Genomic DNA, 20,721 nt, shown 5'->3' on the forward strand with positions numbered 1-20,721 from the left:
GGCGGCCCTTTCGATGATCACAAGTTCTCGCCTTAGTTGCATCAGGTTGCAGGAAAGGTTAACAAAAGTTCATTGATTGATACCTGGGGGGATATAACATGTGTATTTCTGTATTCATTGTTTTCAGTGAAAATACCGCATATTTTATCACAAAACTAATAACCTTTTCTGTGTATAAGTGACTGCATATTTCAAAAGTACGACCCCCCCCAAAAAAACTAGTTTTACTCGAGAGCTCTGTACAGGACTCACACGATTTGCTCATGAAATATTTCCATAACAATATAAAGAAATGCCTTAATTAAACATTAAGCACTTTTTCATTTTGCTTCGGAAAATGTAACAGACAATGTCAAAACTGGGAAAGACCTGCAATAAGGATCACGCTGAAGGTTCCATATTTAAAAAGCTGAAATTTATAAAAACATGCAATTTTTTTAAAAGCAAGCATACCCTTTCCTGTAGCGAATCATTATGCATTTTACGCAAATTCAACAGTTGTTTTCTTTTATTTTTCAAGGGTATAATATTCAGCTATCTAAAGGTAAAAATGAAATAAATTTTAGTAATAACAGAGCGACATAAACACTTAAAGCATTATGAAAAGAAAATTATTCTCTTCAAAAATCCTGCATCTTTTATATCTTATGGTGTGGAATGTAATCTTATGGTAATGCACATACAAAGCACTTCAGTAATAATAGACTTTTTCGGTACTATTATCAAAATGAAAACAAACAGTAAAGATGCACTCTTGAACCCAAGCAAAGCCAAAGCATTATATAAAACAAGGCAAAATGATGTCATTGGAAGGCATAACCAGTTATGACGGATTTTACTCTATGCGCGTGGCACGGTACAGAATACTTATATGCAGCTGGAGAAGAATAGTCCTTTTCTCATAAATAAAGTTATTTACAGATATCAGTACTTAAACTGCTCTACGTGCAGTTCAGCGACTTTCAAGTATTTATTTACAATTTAAATTTCCCTTCATCATGTTTCAATGCTCTAATCTTGCAATAAACAGATATCTTTTAAGGGTAATTAACAGCAAAGCATAAATTATATTTCTGCAAAACTGTTTGATTTAAAATAATGACATTTAATTGATATAAATATGAAGAACTCCTTTTAATTAAAGGATGGCTTAGTTTGGAAAAAATTTAGAGAAACATCTTCGTCACAATACTTCATACACATAAATAATACTTAATAAACAATTCCAATACAATATTTTAATATAACAGTCGTAATACATAATACCAGATTTTTTACATTACAAAATTTAATATGAGTCTGAAATAAAATGAAACAATGGGAAATAAAAAAATGCTAAATTCTACAGATGAATAAAATACAAAAGCGCTGGACCCATATGTATACAATAGTTAAACTTGTTTTGCTAAATGTACACCAATACTTGAGGTTTTAAACACATTTGAATCATTAAACAGTTAAATAATAAAAAAACAAGCAACTTGCAGAGGCACAGGAATGGTACATAAAAGAAAAAAAATTGTTTTATCCCCAAATTTCTTTAACAATTCATAGCATGCACCAATCATCCAAGAATTATAAAAAATATAATGGTATAAGAATGCACTCAATATAACATGATAACAGTGCCATGAGTCATTCATACATAAATATTTGAATATTTACAATAAGTGTTAAAATTACAGCTACCTAAGTTGCCTTGGAAGCAGTGAATACCACTAAAGCACACCTTCTTACACATTTTTAATTAGCCAAAAAAAAAAAAAAAAAAAAAAAAATTATAATTTAAAAAAAAAAAAAATTAAAGTCTCTATAAAGGCAAAATTCGAAGAAGACTGCATTCCTAAAAATGTACTCCTTATATTAAACATAATGATGCACTAAAGCACAGAAGTTAAGGATCTTTCACTACAACAGTAAACAAAAGAAAAAAAAAAACATGGAATAATAAAAATATGTGGAAAACCGTAAAACATTCTAAAATATTTCAGATTTTTTTTTAAATCTTTGCTTTTAATAATCAGAATATACTTCTTAAGTGCTTTTAACACGATTTTTGCCTTTAGAGGGAAATACAATAAATACATGGCTTTTATAAAAGACTGACACCTAAGTATTAGTACGAAAACTAATGTCATGAGCTAAATTAATCTGTTCACAAACATTTAAAAAAATTTAATGCAAAAGATCATTGCTTAAAAAATCCCAAACAGTTTAACAGTTTCTGAATGAATTAGATGATCAGTTTATGGTTCTACTATAAACAAAAAGTAAAGAATGTGTAGTTAATCAATGCATACTATATGTAATTATCAAATAATAATTCAATATAGTGTACTGCTTTGAAATATTTTATCACTAGAGAGTGTTTCTTATTTTCCCAACAAGAAATTTGACACGAAGGGAAAATGAACAGAGAGAGATTATAACTCATGATGCTTTTCAAGTGACAATCACTGTTTTATTCCTTTTACTTAAATGTAAAAATGCAAGTGAATTTCTTTTTCAGTAAACAAGGATTCCAAGACAAAACTAAATCATAATACCATCACCATAAATCATTTTAATAAAGTTTATTAATTACAGCAATTAATACATTAGAAATACTGGAATCCATAAGTAGAGATATGACCGAAAATAAAACTTCAGCAAAACAGACTGAAAACCCTTTACTAATAAAACATTATATGAAATTGTTTTCAGAAGAAAGAACTTTAATGTAGAGTAATTTCATAGAATACCGTAAAGAGAAAAGTTGGGAGGGGGGAGAAATGCATTTATCAGCAAAGCAAGCACGAATGTATTTATTTTCACAAAGAAAGCAAGAAAAATGCAAATTTTATTTTCCATTATATATATCACATTTTTCATATAAAGTAAACAGTAGTTCTACACAGCTTAAAGGAATGCAGGGTTCCTAATGTTAACATTTCTTTTAAGATTTTCTCATATACTTAAAGGACTCCTTACCTTAGTAAAAGGGATCCCTTCTGTTGGAATATCAATTTATTATTTTTACTTTTGCATTTTTAACATTTAAAAGCACTGAAGGGGTATAAGAAAGTGTTAAAGAGCAATCACACTTCTCTTATGTTTTAAAGTAGTCTTAGAATAGTAAAGAAAAACAACAGCTATTCATCAATTTTTACCTAATACAAAATTTTTTCTCTTTATCTAAAAATGAGCATCAATTTAAGTAATTCTGCATCCAGAATTAGAGTATTTTCAGGATATTTTACTGCTATACACCCCTTTTTCATCAATTTGTATCTAATATAAATTTTTTTCTTTTAGTTTAACAATAAGCATCAATTCGTGTAATCATGTATCCAGAGGAACTGAGAGTATTTTATAGATATTTCACTGCTATATATCATACTACAATATGTTATTTTGATTACAATCATTAGAAACTTACTAAAACATATATATGCACACACAGAACTACTAAAAAAATTCTTAATGTTAATGTTAGATTATTTTCTATTAATAGACTGATGCACCAGAAAGTAGCATTTCCAAAGCATAAAATTTGTTTTAAAAATAAAAGAAAATCCAGCAAATATTTACTCCGATTATAAACTGGAATAGCAAATAATATTTTAGCTAGTATTTTGTCATTTATTTTGGTGAATCACTTTGTGACTGACACTTTTTTACACTATTTTTCTAAGGGTAATACTTTTGTGCGCCTCCCACTAAAGCAGAACCCAAAAATGAAAAATAACACCCTTTTAATAATAGAAATGTTATAATCTAAAATTAAAATATTACACTCATCATTGTTGCAGTTCTTACACAATATTGCTATTCTCCCTAAAGCTCAAAAGATACATATTATTATGAACTTTTTTTACATATTATTACCTCTTTATTACAAGATGAAGCTTTTAAAATACAGCTGTATAATTATCATATACATAATTATTCTTTGTACTCATTAATATCAACCATTACAGGCTAGAAAGCTACACTGAATAATGAAACTTGATTAACAAAAATGGTTTTATATATATGATATATTGCTATATATTTCATTAAATCAAAGAAAATAAAGCTTTATAGAATAAAACTTGATTAATGTTGAAGCACATCTTTGAGTGTTGGGCTACTAAGCATAAAACACACAACTGTAATTATTTTTACAAAGGATACTGTAATTCACCAATACTAAAAACACAACTTTAAAATAAATAAAAATAACCAATAAAATGCTTTGCCTATATACATGCATATACATATAAAGCAAGGAAATAAATAAGCAGACATCTAAAATTATATATTCACAACAAATATCCTAAGTGCAGCACAAAACATCATGTGCATGCTATCAACCTGCTACGTAAACGCTCCAAGGAAAACTGAAAAAATAATTAGGATATGCAAAGTCAACAAAAATAACATTGTCAAGAATATAAACATTGCTTTATACTTTTTTAGAATTCTTAAGAATGACATAACTAATTGTAGTTCCTTTCCAATCGGAAGGTGCACAAAAGTATATGATAACTGGTAAATTTTCACTGCATTTACACAATTTTTTTAATCTCATAATATTCTTTCAGTTGCAATAACTAGAAACCTACAAAACAACTAAAACCATGATTTAAAATATTACTTCCTATCAATTCTATTATGTGATAATATACAATTCTTTACAAACACCATATATTAACTAATATTACATAATTATCGTGATACAGAACTAATTGTTACTTATTTTTATTTTCACATTGTTCCTTACGTCTAGTCTAGAACAATAATAAAACAGTATTTTAGAAACAAGTACATTTGTGCATTTTAGACTATATTCAATTCTTTATACTGAGGTACATTTTATTAATATACGATTGATATATACATTAATAAATAATTTGGATAAAAATCTCTGCTTCAAAGTCTGAATAGGACAAACATTAATGTAATATGTACAAAAACATAATGCTTAAAATTGTCAAATTTTCATTGTATATTTAAACACCAATTTTAAAAACATTGCAAAATTTTTACATACAAATTCTTTAGACACACAAATTGAAATTAATTTATCATGAGTAATATCAGAGTCAAGCACAACATCATTACTTACAATCTGAAGTACATGTTGTCAATGAATAGAAAAAATCATCAGTACTTTACATTTGACATTAAATATTCAACATCTCGAATTCAAAAACATAATAAACGTTTTGAACATGTTGGCATAAATTACAATTAAAAATTTGCTACAGCTACAGTCATGCACATAATATCAATACTTAAGACAAATGTTAGTGAAATTTAGCTATGCAGACTTTTTTTTTTTCCTTTCATTCTTTCTTTCTTTCTTTCTTTTTTTGTAAAATTCTAAGTACAACGTTGCATAAAAATGCAATGGAATAAGCACAGAATGGAAAAATTACACTTTTGACACTGATGATTTATTTACTGCTTCTGAGTAAAAGGCACCTCATCAAATTACTTCATTGCTCTAAAAACTTTCTGCCCAGTTCTCCAATGTTATTCTTTATTTTTTTCCTCTGAATAATCTTCTTGATGAATAGAAAACACAGAATTGATTTGGCAGTAACAAACACCAAGCTGTATTATGTTTGCAACATTATTTCTTTAAAATTTCGAATTCTGATGCTAAATATGTATCTGTTTATCATTTCACATTATCTATCTAAATATAATATTTAAATATAAAATGCATTCTAGTGAACAAAACCTAAATTTATATGATACATTTATCTTTACAAGCAAACCTAGAAATGAACTGATTTCCTAATTTAATTCTATTACAACATCACAACAAAACACCAGTCTTTCTTAGTGATTTTGAGTAATTTAGCAGACAGAGGTGGTTCAAACTACAAATGATCAACAGTTTTACAATAATAAGCTGGAGTTCCTTGACAATATGATAAACATTTGTATAAACCATTCAAATAAATGTTATCTGCATTAAGCAAACATTCTTAACGCAGCCTTCACCCGATTCATAAGACTCATTCTGATACTTTTAACAATATGTTATTTATTTTCTCATATAATAAATGACCGTTTTAACTATTTCTTTGGACAATCTGATACACTATTCAGTTTTAAAAATGTATCTTATTTCTTGATGGAAAGCACACCTCAGCAATAAAAAACAACTGAAGCATTAAAATTTTCAATAAGTACAAAGTGTTTATTCCTTTTTCAACAAATTCCAGATTCTAGCTACTAAATTTATAATTTTTCAGGGGATATGTTTAAATGTATATATCTGTATTCACTTTTCTAACATACTGCATTATGAAATAATTATGCATGCAGTTTTTTTGTGATGCATGAAAATGAAAGCAATAATAAGCTTTAATGAAATACATTTAAACTTACAGGTCAAAATATATGAACATTAACTAAAAGAAGGAATAATTTTGTAAATTTCTTCTTGCACAATTTACAACATCAACTGCACATGCAATTATAAATACAAGCTATGTAAATTGCATAAAAATTAGGAAGCGTACAGCCCAGAAATTACATAACATTCTTTTTATAGACTGATGACATAAATGGAGACAAATACTTTTAAAGGCACAATGTTCAAAACAGAGAGGATTATACCAGAAAATTAATTTTCATTAAAAAAATAGATTCTGTGTTTGTTAGCATTTAATGAAAATTCTAATATGGATAGAATTAAAATTTATGCCAGCTGTGTGGAAAATAATGATTAATTATACACACAGATGTATATAATTTGAAATCAAATGGTCTTGTTGTGATAAAAAGTCTTTGAAGATAGAAGAAAACTCTTACTAAAACCTGGAACAACACACTGAGGTATCTAATAAATAGGCTTCTTTCCTGCCTTTTTTTAATGCATTTTATTCCTTTCCAGATTGCTGCTACTTGTTTCACTTCTAAATCAGTGTCTTCAAAGATGTTCAGTCTAGCTTCAGTGAGATTTAACCAACAATTCGAGCATAGTTCCGAAATCATTATAATCTCCTCCTGCCTTGTAAGCTACTTCTTTAAAATGCTCTAACTCTGAATTTTCAGAGGTAGCATGAGGATCTTTTCTTGATCTGCATGAAAAATTTTCTGCAGGTGCACCTAAGCTGCACAGAAGTCTCTTTTTGCACAGTTCAGTAATACAATATATGCGAGGTGAATGTGAATTGAGACATAAATTGGGTATCAATGCATTATAATAAACATTCCTTTTATTGTGAACACATTGCCTGGGATAATCTAAATTGCACACTGTGAGGAGATGAACTATGTGTTAGTAAACAAAGATTTTTAAACATCCCTGGAAAGGATTTGATGGGCTAAATGCCAACAAAACTCGAACTTCTAAAATCCTATCAAAACTGAAAGTGCCAATTAAAACGACACTGCATTAAAAAAATCTGATTCTTAACAATGTTTAAATATTTTTTAAATACATCATGGCTACTTACTGGTCTATAAGATTGATTTTCATTAGAATTTTCAGAAATTCAATTTTCACGAACATACATCTTAAATAACCCACTTCATTTCATATAACTATATTAAGCAACTGAATGCAAAATCATAAATTTTCCTCCTCCAAGCAAAAGTACTTGTTGTCAAGCTTAGGAATTGCAAAAAGGGTACAACATTTGAAGTTCACAGAAGGCAGGATTATAACACTATTCAAGACACCAATGAAAGAACAAGTATCATTCACTTAAACTTTTATTATAGATTAATGTTAACTACTGTACCAAACCTTATCTATAAGAACTATTATCACAGATCTTTTATTGGCAAAAGGAAGAACTACAGAAGTGAGACACTGACTATTTCAATTACATTACAAGCCAGTTAAACTGACAAAATATGAAACTGAATAATTTGTAAAAATTCTCGGTCCCTCCCCCCAAAAAAGGGCCAAAGAATTCAAAAGACATTAAAATTACACTTAAAGATGTAAGGGCAAAGCAAAAATTTCGGGTGCTGGCAAAATATTACTGAAAACTGCCAAGAACTTTATATACCCTTTATTTCATACCTAACTTTGAAATGAATAAGTATACAATATTAAGATGAATTATGCATTTTGGTAATGTAATGTCACATAAATATCATAATTAAAAACATACTATTTAAATAATTTAATATATGTGAATAAAATATTTTGTTGATTGGTGCTAATACCTTTCGCATAGTTCATTTGAAAAATATGTGTAAATTACAATTCCCATATGTTGTTTTGCAAATATGTAAACAAAGGTGACACTAATTTATTACACATAAAAATCTGTTAATCTGTTAATTTAAATGTATTTATAAAAACTAATGAAACTTTTAACAAAGATAAGACTAACACATTACATATATTTGACCAAGTTATTTAACATACTGCATTAACCTTTTGAAGACGGGATGGCCATTATAGTGGCCATAGAGTCCTCTCTTTGAAAAGACGGTGCTGTCCACTAGGGTACAAGTCCTTTTGCCCCCATTTTCCAGGCTGAAAAGTGGGGTGAAATGTCAAATTTGACGTCCCTAGGGTTTTAACCACTTATCTCTTTCAAAGGTCTTCCTTTTGTGACATAGATGCACACCTCTGAGAATCCATTAAACTACACATAAGAATATTTGTTGCAAATAGGAGGTGATTTCTTAAAGGGGGGAAAGCATACGGTTCAAGAGTCCCCGTCCTTTGGTAGCTTTTACTGCTACCAAAGCCCCGGCCTCAAAAGGTTAAATGTCGTGCAATTCAATGGAGGCTGTGCCACTGATATACAGATGATGATTTTATTTACATAAATGGGAATGACATTAAGTGTTTCTAAATGTGTAGTAAAATTTATTAAAATACATTTAAAATTATAAATCACATAATGCATTAATATATTATAAAACAAAATTTGTTTTCTATGAAACCATCTGAAATTTAAATCATGCACAGTTACACTTTTCACAATATTTTGAATAAATCATTCAATTTTTATATATATATATATATATATATATACATATATTTTTTTTTACTCAAAAGGATATGATAATCAGTTCATTATATCATTGTTATATAAATTAGGAAAATGTTGCATATAGTAATCTGTTTTATACATTGATTATACACTGCCATGATATGTAATTTTATTTTTATCATTCCAGTATTTATTATTTTAAGTAATATAAAAAGCAAATGCAACATGAAAAGCTTCCTGTTGATTATTCAATGGCTAATATCATTTTCTTGAGTTTAAGAGAACTGTGGCCTTAACAGCATATGTTGTTGTTGTGGTGGTGTTTGAAATGGCCAGACACTTGTAACTTATGGTATTTATTGAGAATGGCCAATACTCAGCAATCATTAATGCACAAAGTTGCCTAAAGTGCCCTACAGAGGGCAATAATTGATTTTATATATGTGAGAAAAGGAAGTTCCCCAAATTTGATGAACATCCCAGGGGACGGATCCAAGGGTCTCCCACCCCTCTTCCCTCCACTAAACTTCTCAAGGGGGACTCTGGTCTTGCCAGTATTTTAGGTGTCCTCATGCTGCACAGACACTGTACACTTCCAAACATCCAAGACTTCTCTTGGAATTGAACCTACGCAATAACATACTATAACACTAGCACATCTGAAAAGTAATTTTATAAATTGGGAAACTCAAAATCCAACATTATGTTACAAGAGGCACCCAATTTATTTATATATTTTTTTCCTACTGAAGGATCATGTTTGATGTGACCCAAGAAGGCAACTGCTGTATAAGGGATCTAAGAATAAAACTGCTGCTCTTAAATTTCCTAATAACGGCAACATTAAAAAAAAAATAACCATCAAAATGTTTTTACATGTCAAAACAGCACGCAGTCAATTTCTTTTGCATCTCCAGTTTTATCAGCTATTCTAGTAACCCAGAAGGAATGTAAAACATTATTTTTGGACTCTATTGTGGTTCTTAGGATATGAATTCTAGTTCAAATAACATTTTCCAATATCTGATTCATACTATATAGCAGAGTTTAACTTTGTAACTTTGAGTTTTAAAGTAAATTTGAGGAATAGGCTTTTGTGTTTCAATTACCATGAAAATATTTTATCTAAAATTAAGCATTTAATCACATATATACACTTCTAAATATGTTTAAATATATGCATACTTCTCTTACTGAAGCAATGATTTAAATGCTTTGCTTAAATACTGTCATAATAACTAGCTACTACTTTTCAGACAGTTGCAGATTTTAATTTTTGACATAACATATGTACCAAATAAAAAAACGCATTCAATAAAAAATTATATAAGCTACAGAGTACAGCTCCCCTTTTAGTTTCAAGACAATAAGCTTCATTTTCATGCTCCTTGACTTTTTCACTGCTTATATAGGAATTAAATTTGTCTGTACCATTCCTTTTGAGAATTCATACATTCATTAAGCTTTAAAAAATTAATATATTTTTTTTAGATTAAACAGACAAAAACAGAATCAAAACATTATACTCCATGGCCTTTTTGCAACTATTGGTTGTAGACACATACTTTCTACTGCAAAAATGTTTTAAATATAGCAAATATTCACATTGTAGCATTGCATTTTTAAATATAAAAATTCAGTTTTGTAAAAATTAAAAAATCTAACCTTTTACACACTTTTCTGGTCAAAATCATGATCATGTGATTCTCTCTTCGCGGTATCGTATATCTGACCAATGTTCCAAACCTTGAGGCCCATAGTCTCACCAGTTACGATTGGTGTTTTTGTAACCGGTGTGAATCAAATCGGAATATTTTACTTAAATTTTTAAGCAACAGTAGATGGCAGTTGAAGTCTTATATTTTCAAATAATATTCCACAGAGCTTTGACCTTCAATATTCTCTTTTGGATCTGAGATTTTTTTTTGTGTGTGCTTTTGTTAAAATTAATTTTAGCTTTTGAACATGTAAATAACTGCACGTATTCCTTTCGGGAAGATGCTAACAAGACTTCATAAATGCAAAATAATTCATTCCTTCCATTATATCTATGAAATTTGCTTGGACATACAGTTTTACAAGTAATTTGTTCAAATTTTTAAAGTGCCCTTTTTTCCATTTATGCAATATAAAAAATATGTAAATCAGCTTTATAATTTAATTTAGTAACAGCTTCATAATTCCTCTTTTGGGTATTTCCTCTCTGTACTTTAAAACTAGTACAGTACAAAGTTCGTAATCCGGACTGGTCGGGACTTCAGCGATTCCAGATTAGGGGTTTTTCCGGATTATAGATCATCAATTTAAATCTGGTAAGATGGCATGCAGAAATTATACAATTAAAAATATAAAACCATAATTTATGAAATAGAAAGCTATTATGATCTAAAAAGTATCAAAATTTACAAAAAAAAAAAAAAACTTAATATTTATTTGTTTACTTTATTAAACATTTCTTTCTATGCAAGTTGTTTAAGTTGCTTCGTTTTTGTGCTAATACTTTCTCTTTAATTCTATAAGCAGACATCATTTCTTGTTCAGTTACAAAGTTCCACTGTTCAAGTCCTGTAATTGCCATGTCGAGAATACCGACTAACTTGTCAATCGAATTTTTTTTGTTTTCAATAATTTCTCTGTCACTTTCTTCACTATCGGAAGCGCACATGGGTAAATGCTTTACATGCATGCGTAAGTTTGTGGCTTTTGAGGTCCAGATTATAGATCATTCCGGATAATGGACGTCCAGATTACGGACTTTATACTGTAATAACTTTTCTGGATTGCATCACTTCTAGACTAATCTATATCACATGGCTTGCATGACGCTGATACTATAGCTAATTCAGAATTCGAAATCAAAAGTTTGAGTACTGAAATCTATCTAAACTAAACAGAACTTTCTCTTGGTGAGCTTCAATATTGGATAATTGTATATTTTAGCTTCTGCTTCTCTATTTGCTATTTCATTGTGCCCGCTTCCTATTGCAATAGTATCAAAAATGTAAATGTTCTTGAATAGACACGATTAAACTGCCAAGTAAATTGTGGCCACAAATGTCAATTGAAATAAAAATGAAGATTTAATCTTACTCGTTAGCTATGTTTCTTAGCCATTATAATCCAACATTTTAGCATTCTATGCAATCAGAATTCTTCAATATGGATCTAAGTTATTTATGTGCTAAACTATTAACATTGCCACGTCTTTCTCATCTCACAAACACACACACATATATATGTAACTTTTTAAATTACAACCAATATCTTTAAAATTCACTATTTTTAAAATACCACTCAAATTTTATTACTGTATATTCAGATACTATTAATGATGATACATGATAATGATAATCTTTAATGTTTGACAAAACATGAAATAGATACAGGGTTGCCACTCAAACAGGAGAATGAAATTCACTGACTTTTCCAGGTTTTCCAGGTATGTTTCGAGAAAATTCCAGTCTATCCGTGTAATGTACGTTCGCTGTGCTAAGAGGTAAATTAATTATGGTATTACTTGTACTGTATAGCAAATTCACTTAATTATTCAATAAATCCCAGAGGACATTTATTCTTAATTATTCTTGGTACACTTTGTTTGATAATTTTGTTTACTTTTCTGCTTAAAAAACTTAATAAAATTTAAGATATATACATTGGATAACAACTGTATGTTTTATTTAATTATTACTCATAATCATCCCCAGTTCAACACGAGGTTAATCCGGTTCTTATAAATCACAACACAATGCTAAAAGTTAGGTTACATTTTAGGTAAATTTAATTTGTGTGAGGTGTATTCTTAAAAGGCAGCTTAACACTTGAAAACACAAATATAATTATAATAGGAGTTGTTTTCTCCACTGAAGATTTAGAATCTGCCCAATCTGGAATAACATAAGGCTTTTTTTGCAGACATTCTGCAGCTAAACGAAAGAAAGAAATCTATTTAATGATATTTTTTTACTAAATTGAGGTATTTTATATTTATTTTGCAGCATACATAAGGAAAAAATATGTGCATTAAATTTCGTGATGTCATCATACTGCTAGAATTAATTTCAGGATTATGTCAGAGAAAATTTCCTGAAATTTGGAAATATTATTTACTAATGATACATAAATTTAGAGGGAAGAAGCAACATTAAATGATATGAATAACATAAAAATAAAGATAATTACTTAAAAATTTAATTAGAATAATCAACGATATTTTAGCGAATATAGTTATATTACATGGTTATCCTAGATGATTGATTACTATTTTTTTGTTTTACTGCATAATGACAAGATATTTATTAAAAAAAAAAAAAAAAAAAAAATTGCGGTAAAATCCTAGTATACGATACGGCCTTCGCATGATTTTGAAAATTGTCGCCAAGAACAAAATGACCCGTTTACTGCTCATCATCATGTCGCCAAATCCCGCTGTAGCAAGCATACATGGAGATTATTCTGACCAAAGAACGTCTATGTAAAAAGGCGGAGGAAAAATTTGCCAAGGGATTTGACGACGGAACGGCCATAATTTCCCTCTCCACGATGTGTACAGGAAATTGAGAAATACGTATTAAGAAGAAACGTTCTTTGACAAAAAAGAAAACTACGAAAATCTGTTTTTAAATTATTGCGAAAAATCCAAGAAGAAATGTTTTATCAAAGAATGTTTTTTCTTGGATTTTTCACAATAATTTTAAAAATGGATTTTCGTAGATATTCCCCCCCCTTAAAATAAGTAATCCATGAATTAATTTACTTGTGCCAAAAATATTTTCTTTTCCTATAAAGACATTTTAAACGATATTCATTTTATGAACTCTTGATAACGTGACCTTCGAACTTCGACACCGGTTTCGAGCTTTGGCGACAGATATATCGTGCATGCACAGTTCTTTCCTGCTATGATGGAACCGAGCCACGTCTGTTGCAGAGAGGTTTTCCTTCTTTACAACACATATTTTTTTTATTCTAACCTTCATGGTACCGTATACTAGGATTAAACCCATTTTGTTTTATACGAGAACAGGTACTTTCTTTAGTTCATGCACTGCACATGCGATTCTCGAGGTTACTGGAAACCAAAAGTTGCGGGAAACTTGCTTTGCCGTTCTAAAAAGACAATCAAATTGGAGCTGCAAAAATTGGCTCTATGCCAGCTGCCCGAATGACACTCACGTGATACACAATTCGCCAAAAAAGTGATCTCTTCCGACGTCGGCGCAAAACTCGCCTTTTTTGGCAGGATTTTTGTATGAAATTCCCTGACTTTTCCCTGAATTTTTTGGTCAATTTCCGAATTCTCTGACTTTTTCCGGTTTTCCAGGTAGCATGGCAACCCTGTAGATATTAAAACAAATTCCAAATTTGGGCTTCCAGATGGCCCCATTCGAGTGGAGGACTACGTTATTCAAAATTTGATGTCTCTAGGTACCATTGTTTCTTCACAGTGCCAGAAATGTACATACATTGATGCAGATTCTTCATTATTTAATTTCTTTAAATATTAATATTTGGTAGCAACAATTCGAAAAGTGAACAGTCATTAATGAAACAATGCAAAATGCCAAAATGAAATGAATACCCCTTCTGTGCAAATTGCACGTTTGGGCTAATAATGCTGATCAATATTTTCCCCAATAATCGACATAAAATGCTTGCCACTTATTTCTTAACATCAGAAATCCTTTTCTAAATTCATATTTTATTTTTAATTGCATACAAATAGAAACATTTTGCTCTTCAGTTTATATATGGACCCTGAATATGATCTCCAAATTTAATACTAAATATCTCACTCAATTTTTTTTCATACGGAAGTCGAGTTTTATTTTAAAAAAAAAAGATTCTTAATGTAAGTATACGGGCTGGAAAAACATATAAAAGGTTCAATTCAGTAATTTTTGGAAAACTGATTTCTTTAATTTTATAAATGGCAAATCATTAATAGTTGAGTCATTTAAAACATTTCTGTTATTGAAAGTACATGCCTATGACCATCGGTTGCAAAAATACAAGCTGGGTGAAGACTTGGTGGCTATGGTGCATACAAGGTCAAGTATGCATAGGGCAATATGTTATGCTAACAGAAGATATGTTGCACATGATCTGTCAGTTTTAAAACTGTTCTTGACATTAAATGCAGATAGATATAAACCAATATCAAAATATACGTTTTTAAACTCAAAGGTTAGCACAAAATTGATGACATGTCCTTACCTCCTTATCTGCAGATGCCGACTTGAGTTCTTTCTAGTATGTTTCAGGAGAAACAGATATTCTCTTTTTAAGCTTTTAGTGATAGCAAACAAAATTTAGAATACTACAAACATGGGCCTGAGGTGGCAGTTAGTTACTCAAAATATATCAAGATATGATGATGGGCATGAATATACTCATACAAAGTATCATGAATATATCAGTGGCTTAATCATCCTACAAGCAAACAAAAAATAAACTAATTTGCACTTCATTTAATAACAATTTTCATTTACCATAATTTACGTTAACTGCATTTTACGGGCTTTTATATAAAACATTTTAAACTCATTTCTAATTGTTTAATGAACAACAGCTATAGAACAGTTAAATAAATTCAGCTGTACCATTTTTATTACTATATACAAGAAAAATTATTACTCAAATATTAAAAAATCGGTCTTACCACTTAATATCTACAGCTCAAGTTTATTTTAAAATCATAAAATTTTGAAAACATATTAATGATGCTTGTAATTTTCTTAAAATGATTATAATTTAAGACACTGAATTATCAAGTTGTCTAGCCTATTAAATATCCTAAGAAAGAATGACAAGTAAGGAAAGGGAGTGTCTTACCTAGTCTAAACTGCACATATACATTACATAACATTTTAAAAAGCAAACGAGACTGATAAGACATTAAATGGAGAATGGGCATATATATAACCAGGAATAATTTTACAAATATGTACATGAAAATTTTGTGTTTTAATAAAAAACTTCATATTTATAAATCAGCAGCTGAAAGAGACTAGCTTATCTAGCAGGCCTCTTCGGACGGCTTTTATAAGATTATAGGATAAGTGAGCACCAAATGAATATTGTCAAGAAATTCTCATCACATACATTTGAATTTATATCAGGCATATGCTTGTACATGCATATATCTAATGACTAAGTATTATGAATCACCAGAATGCGTATAAATATATTACAAATTAATATTTGATCAAACTTAAAAATTTACACATCTTGGAATGAAAATTTGAATTTTTTGATGGCACAGTTAAGTGCTTCAGTAATCCAAGATTAAACCAGTAGTTTTAAATACAAATACATCATATAGCAATAATCAAACCTATTACTTAACAGTGTGTATGTATGCATAATTCACATATATTTATTAAGTGGCTGTAATTTAATGCATTCAAAATACAGACAATTACTGATAATATTAGGATAGTTAAAATTAGCATATTAATAATGAAAATATTTCTCAAATTGTTTTTATAGATGTGTTTGATAACACATTTTAAGCAGTTGCAGCTTTGAATGAATTCCTCAGTTTGAAATAACTGCACTTAAGCTGCTGCTTTTCAGATGAATTTTATTACTAATTTATAACTTACCATTAATCTCCTGAAACTAAACCAAAGTTAAATCGTTTGCATCCTCATACAACTGAAAAATCATTCATAGTAGCTATTAGGGAACAGATAATTTCATCAAAGACAGACAGTTTTAGTGTTTACTAAATCATTTACATCCTTATATAACCGAAGGAACATTTATAGTAGCTATTAGATAACACATAATTTCATCAAACACAAACAGTTTTAGTGTTTACTTCTTTGGCTTCTAATTAAAAACAACTTACGCTATCGCAAGCATATATACTTTGTTATAAAATGGTACATGTAAAAAAATTTGAATTACAGCTCCTTCTAGTGGAAAATGAATAAGAAATATAGATTTGCACATACATAAAATATAATTTAGTACTTTTTAGTAATACTTCAGCACTTAGAATTCCTAGTGAACGGAAAGTACTGAAGACTCCTCATTAATAACAAAAGCATTTAGCTAATGATCAAACTGCATATTTTATGATACATCCTTGTTATAGTTTGATGTTAAAACATCCATATCTTAATCTTTCCATTTTTTGTTATCATTATGTGATGAAGGCATTTATGCTCAACATTGGCTTCACAAATTATCAGTTCTTATCTCTTATGTTTCACCCATTCAATGCTCAAGATCTTTATTTTTAAGTTAAAACAATATATTGCTGAACTGATCAAATGCATACTCTTCAAAATTTATAAATTTACTTTTTAATTATACCTCTAACTGATGAAATTTATAATACAATTAATTCAGATAATTTATACCATATCTAACTGATAATTCTTTTAAACATTTGCAACATCATAAGAAGAAACAAAAGATGTTTTTTTAATGGCATATGTTATATACCTTGATATAGAATAACTATTTGAGAACCACCTAACAATGAATTTTATTCCAAGCACTCAATGTACACGTATATGATTATTAGTATGGTATTTTACCAATAGACGACAAACACAGAAGCTGATTTAAGATAAAATTTTCTCTACTTTTCTTAACTTTTGATTAAATAAATAAACAAACAAACAAACAAAAAAAAAAAAAAAAAAAAAAAAAAAGGTGCAAGTATTTTTCAAGTTAATTTTACATTCTTTATTCTATTCTATTTTTAAAAAATACATGAGTAGTTAATATCATCTGTTGCCATGGTTACATTCTATTTCTCATGTTTTCATTATTACAAATGCTTAGAGAGGTCACATGCCATCTGGCAGCAAATGGTGGAAATTGCCAACATATGTAATTTTCCTTATGGGAAAGCTGCAAAGACTGCTCATTCAAAACTGTATTTCTGTTGGTCTATTTTTTAATATATGCAGGAAACAATATTCACCTCCATTTAAATGGCAAGAATTTCATGTCTGCTAGCAAGATAAGGTATAAGCCTGTATCATGAAGGGAGAATTCGCTACAGTTAAACTGTGAAAAACTGTGATCAAATACTTTTTATAATCATTTTCCTAATTAAAAAAGTTCATGGATTCCTCATCCACCTCCTTGTCAATTTAAACTCACACACAATGGTTATGAATCAAATTTGCTCCTCAGCATTTAAAAGGCAAGAACTGACTCTGCAATACTTGCTGCAAATTTATCAATTAAATCTTCAAATTAACAGAATTTTGTTTTCAACATTGATATATAGATATATATAAAACTCCTTGATTTATTCAGATTAGGTTTGGTTACATAACTTGAATATGGCAAAACTCACAAAGCTACCTACCTATGGGAATGGATGAATTTGCGGAGAATTTCCTAAGGGAAACATGTTCCTATTCAGATTACACTTAGGAAAAGTCACAAAAAAACAACTATGCAGCCAGCCCATTTATCTGAGATCAAATTCAGTGTAAACTCCCAGTATTCAATGGTCTTAACCTCTTTGCCACTGGTGCAGTCTTTATTCAGATAAAAAAAGTTTGAATCATTCGTAACTGCCAGCGTATAATATTAGCACACTGTCGCATGGTATTTTTATTCACCATGTAATAAAGTGGCACTTTTATTATAAATGCATCGCAATGAAGTTTTGAATTTAAAATAAATTTTACAAAATGCATTTGAAAAATATAAAATACATACTTTAAGATTTTAATAATTTAAAAATTTGAAGTACAGCCTTAGAAAAATGCAACTAAGTTATATATGCATATATAAATACATGTTCATATACATACATACACACACATGGACACACATACTTTCCAGTCTGAATTAAATGCACAGCTATGAATATTAAATTTGCCCACAAATGGCAAGCTATCTGAATTCATACAGTTAATTCAACTGATTAAGTGTTTCTCCTCATTACTTGCTTTAATACCAAGCAAATAAACAGCCAAGTTGCAGTCACATACGCATATGATCTACAATTGATGTGTTAGGCACCCAATGTTACGAACAATATAATTTATTAGTTAGAAGATAAACTAAAAACGTCTATATAAATTTTATATCTTTAAATCCTCTTGAGCACCAAGATTTGCTAGTGTCTTCTTTATACGTAATGCAGTTAAACGAGCTGCAGAATTATGGTACCAACATTCCTTCATTACCTTAGAGATCACTCTCAGTGCCTAAGAAAATAAAATAAGAAATACTATGAAGAGCTGAATTATACTGTTTCAACAACTAATACATTTCTTCCTAACATAAGTAAGGTCAAAATAACAAATGCAATACATACAGCATCTTAGAATGTTAATATCTTCTCAGTTATTCTCTATTTGCAATATCACCAAAACGAAACTCTGCCATAGAAGTTTAGTTGGCATAGACTACTAGAGACAATTTCATATATATAAAGCAAAAATTATACAAAAGCTTTGAATGATTTTTGGGAATTCACAAGGACTTTCTTTGGCTGTTGGGGGAAAAGAAACACATCCTGACCCAGTTTTCATGTAGTTAGTACAATGGCCATAGGTCGAATGTCAAATTTATTCCAAAGCTATTTTGAAAACATGAATACAGATGTATGTCAAAATAAAAGGATGCAATTATTCATGAAGTTTTATATTTTATGAAAATATTTTCAAATGTTCTTATATTCATTGTAAAAAATGACATTTGAAAAAGTGCTTTCCTTGATAAGAAGAGAATCTTTTTATTAACCCATTAACTGCCAAAACTACAAGGAATGTTTCTTTTCTCATGAAAATAATAACTAATATTAAATTAAGCATTTATAACACAAATTTGCACTGAAAATTAAAAAAAAAAAAAAAAAAAAAGCTCTTACCTGTGAAAACGTGAGTGTTGCGTTCGCGCAACGTCAGAGGAATAAGATGTACGGATGTTGAGTGAGTAGGATTGTACTTGTGTGATGTTTCTTTTGAGTGGAGCGCAGGATTACTTTTTAGCTGTATAACGTTTTATAAATCTACAAATCACTTTACTTGTAATTAATTTAATATTAAAATATACATTGTATTTCTTTTACAAATACAGATTATTTCAATTGAAAGATTCAAGCATGAAAAGCTTGATTACAATCATGATGTAAATCTACATTATATACTTTGCATCTATAAACAGTCTGGTTATGGTACTCTTTACAACAAAGTCTTTTGTTATCAACGGACTTTACGATAAAATGTCTACCATCTCCACGCAATGGTTTTTGAATGCTGAATTTACTAGGTCTTCCTGTTGCTGATCTATTTCTGGCTAATTCTACACTCTCAATAGGAGTTTGCAAAAGGAATAATGCATTCTTGCGTCTGAAATCTAAAAGAGACTTTATATTTCCAGTAGTAAAAAGTGGTGATATTTAGTAAGTTAAGATATGGTCTCACCCCATATAATTTATCAGTATTGTCAATTTGACTACTGCCAAATGCAAATTCTGCTTCATATTCCTGTACTGCAAACGTGATATCAATTCTCGTACAACAGGAACAGAAATGCCCTTATCAAAAGACCAATACAATTTTTCTTGAGGTAAAGAATGATATCCTGTAAACAATAATATTGCAATAAATCTTCTTATATAGGCTTTAGATGCAATAAATTCTGGGCTTTTTTTTTTCTTTGCTGAGCGTATATATTTGTCTGTTCAACGAGAAGAGAGTAAATGTCTAAACCAAAAAGAAAATCGAAAATATGTGCACTAGTTTTACCTTGTGTTTTGCCTTTTATAATTTCTCTTCTATCTCTTCTTCAT

The 20,721-nt window shown here is 29.3% G+C and overlaps 1 protein-coding gene across 1 annotated transcript in view; it reads right to left on the reverse strand.

Annotated features, from left to right (window-relative positions):
• Window positions 1-1,218: 1,218 nt before the first annotated feature.
• The window catches only part of LOC118186832 (TGF-beta receptor type-1-like), a 95,464-nt gene continuing 75,961 nt past the window's right edge, over window positions 1,219-20,721 (reverse strand). The window contains exon 9 of the mRNA XM_085807509.1: window positions 1,219-19,132. Within this exon, the coding sequence (XP_085663635.1) occupies window positions 19,007-19,132 (126 nt within the window). The 3' untranslated portion in view covers window positions 1,219-19,006. The remainder of the gene's footprint in view (window positions 19,133-20,721) is intronic.

This window comes from Stegodyphus dumicola, chromosome X1 (genome assembly GCF_044657685.1).
Source record: "Stegodyphus dumicola isolate Sdum_Otavi_A_Nest chromosome X1, ASM4465768v1".
NCBI classification, from domain to species: domain Eukaryota; kingdom Metazoa; phylum Arthropoda; class Arachnida; order Araneae; family Eresidae; genus Stegodyphus; species Stegodyphus dumicola.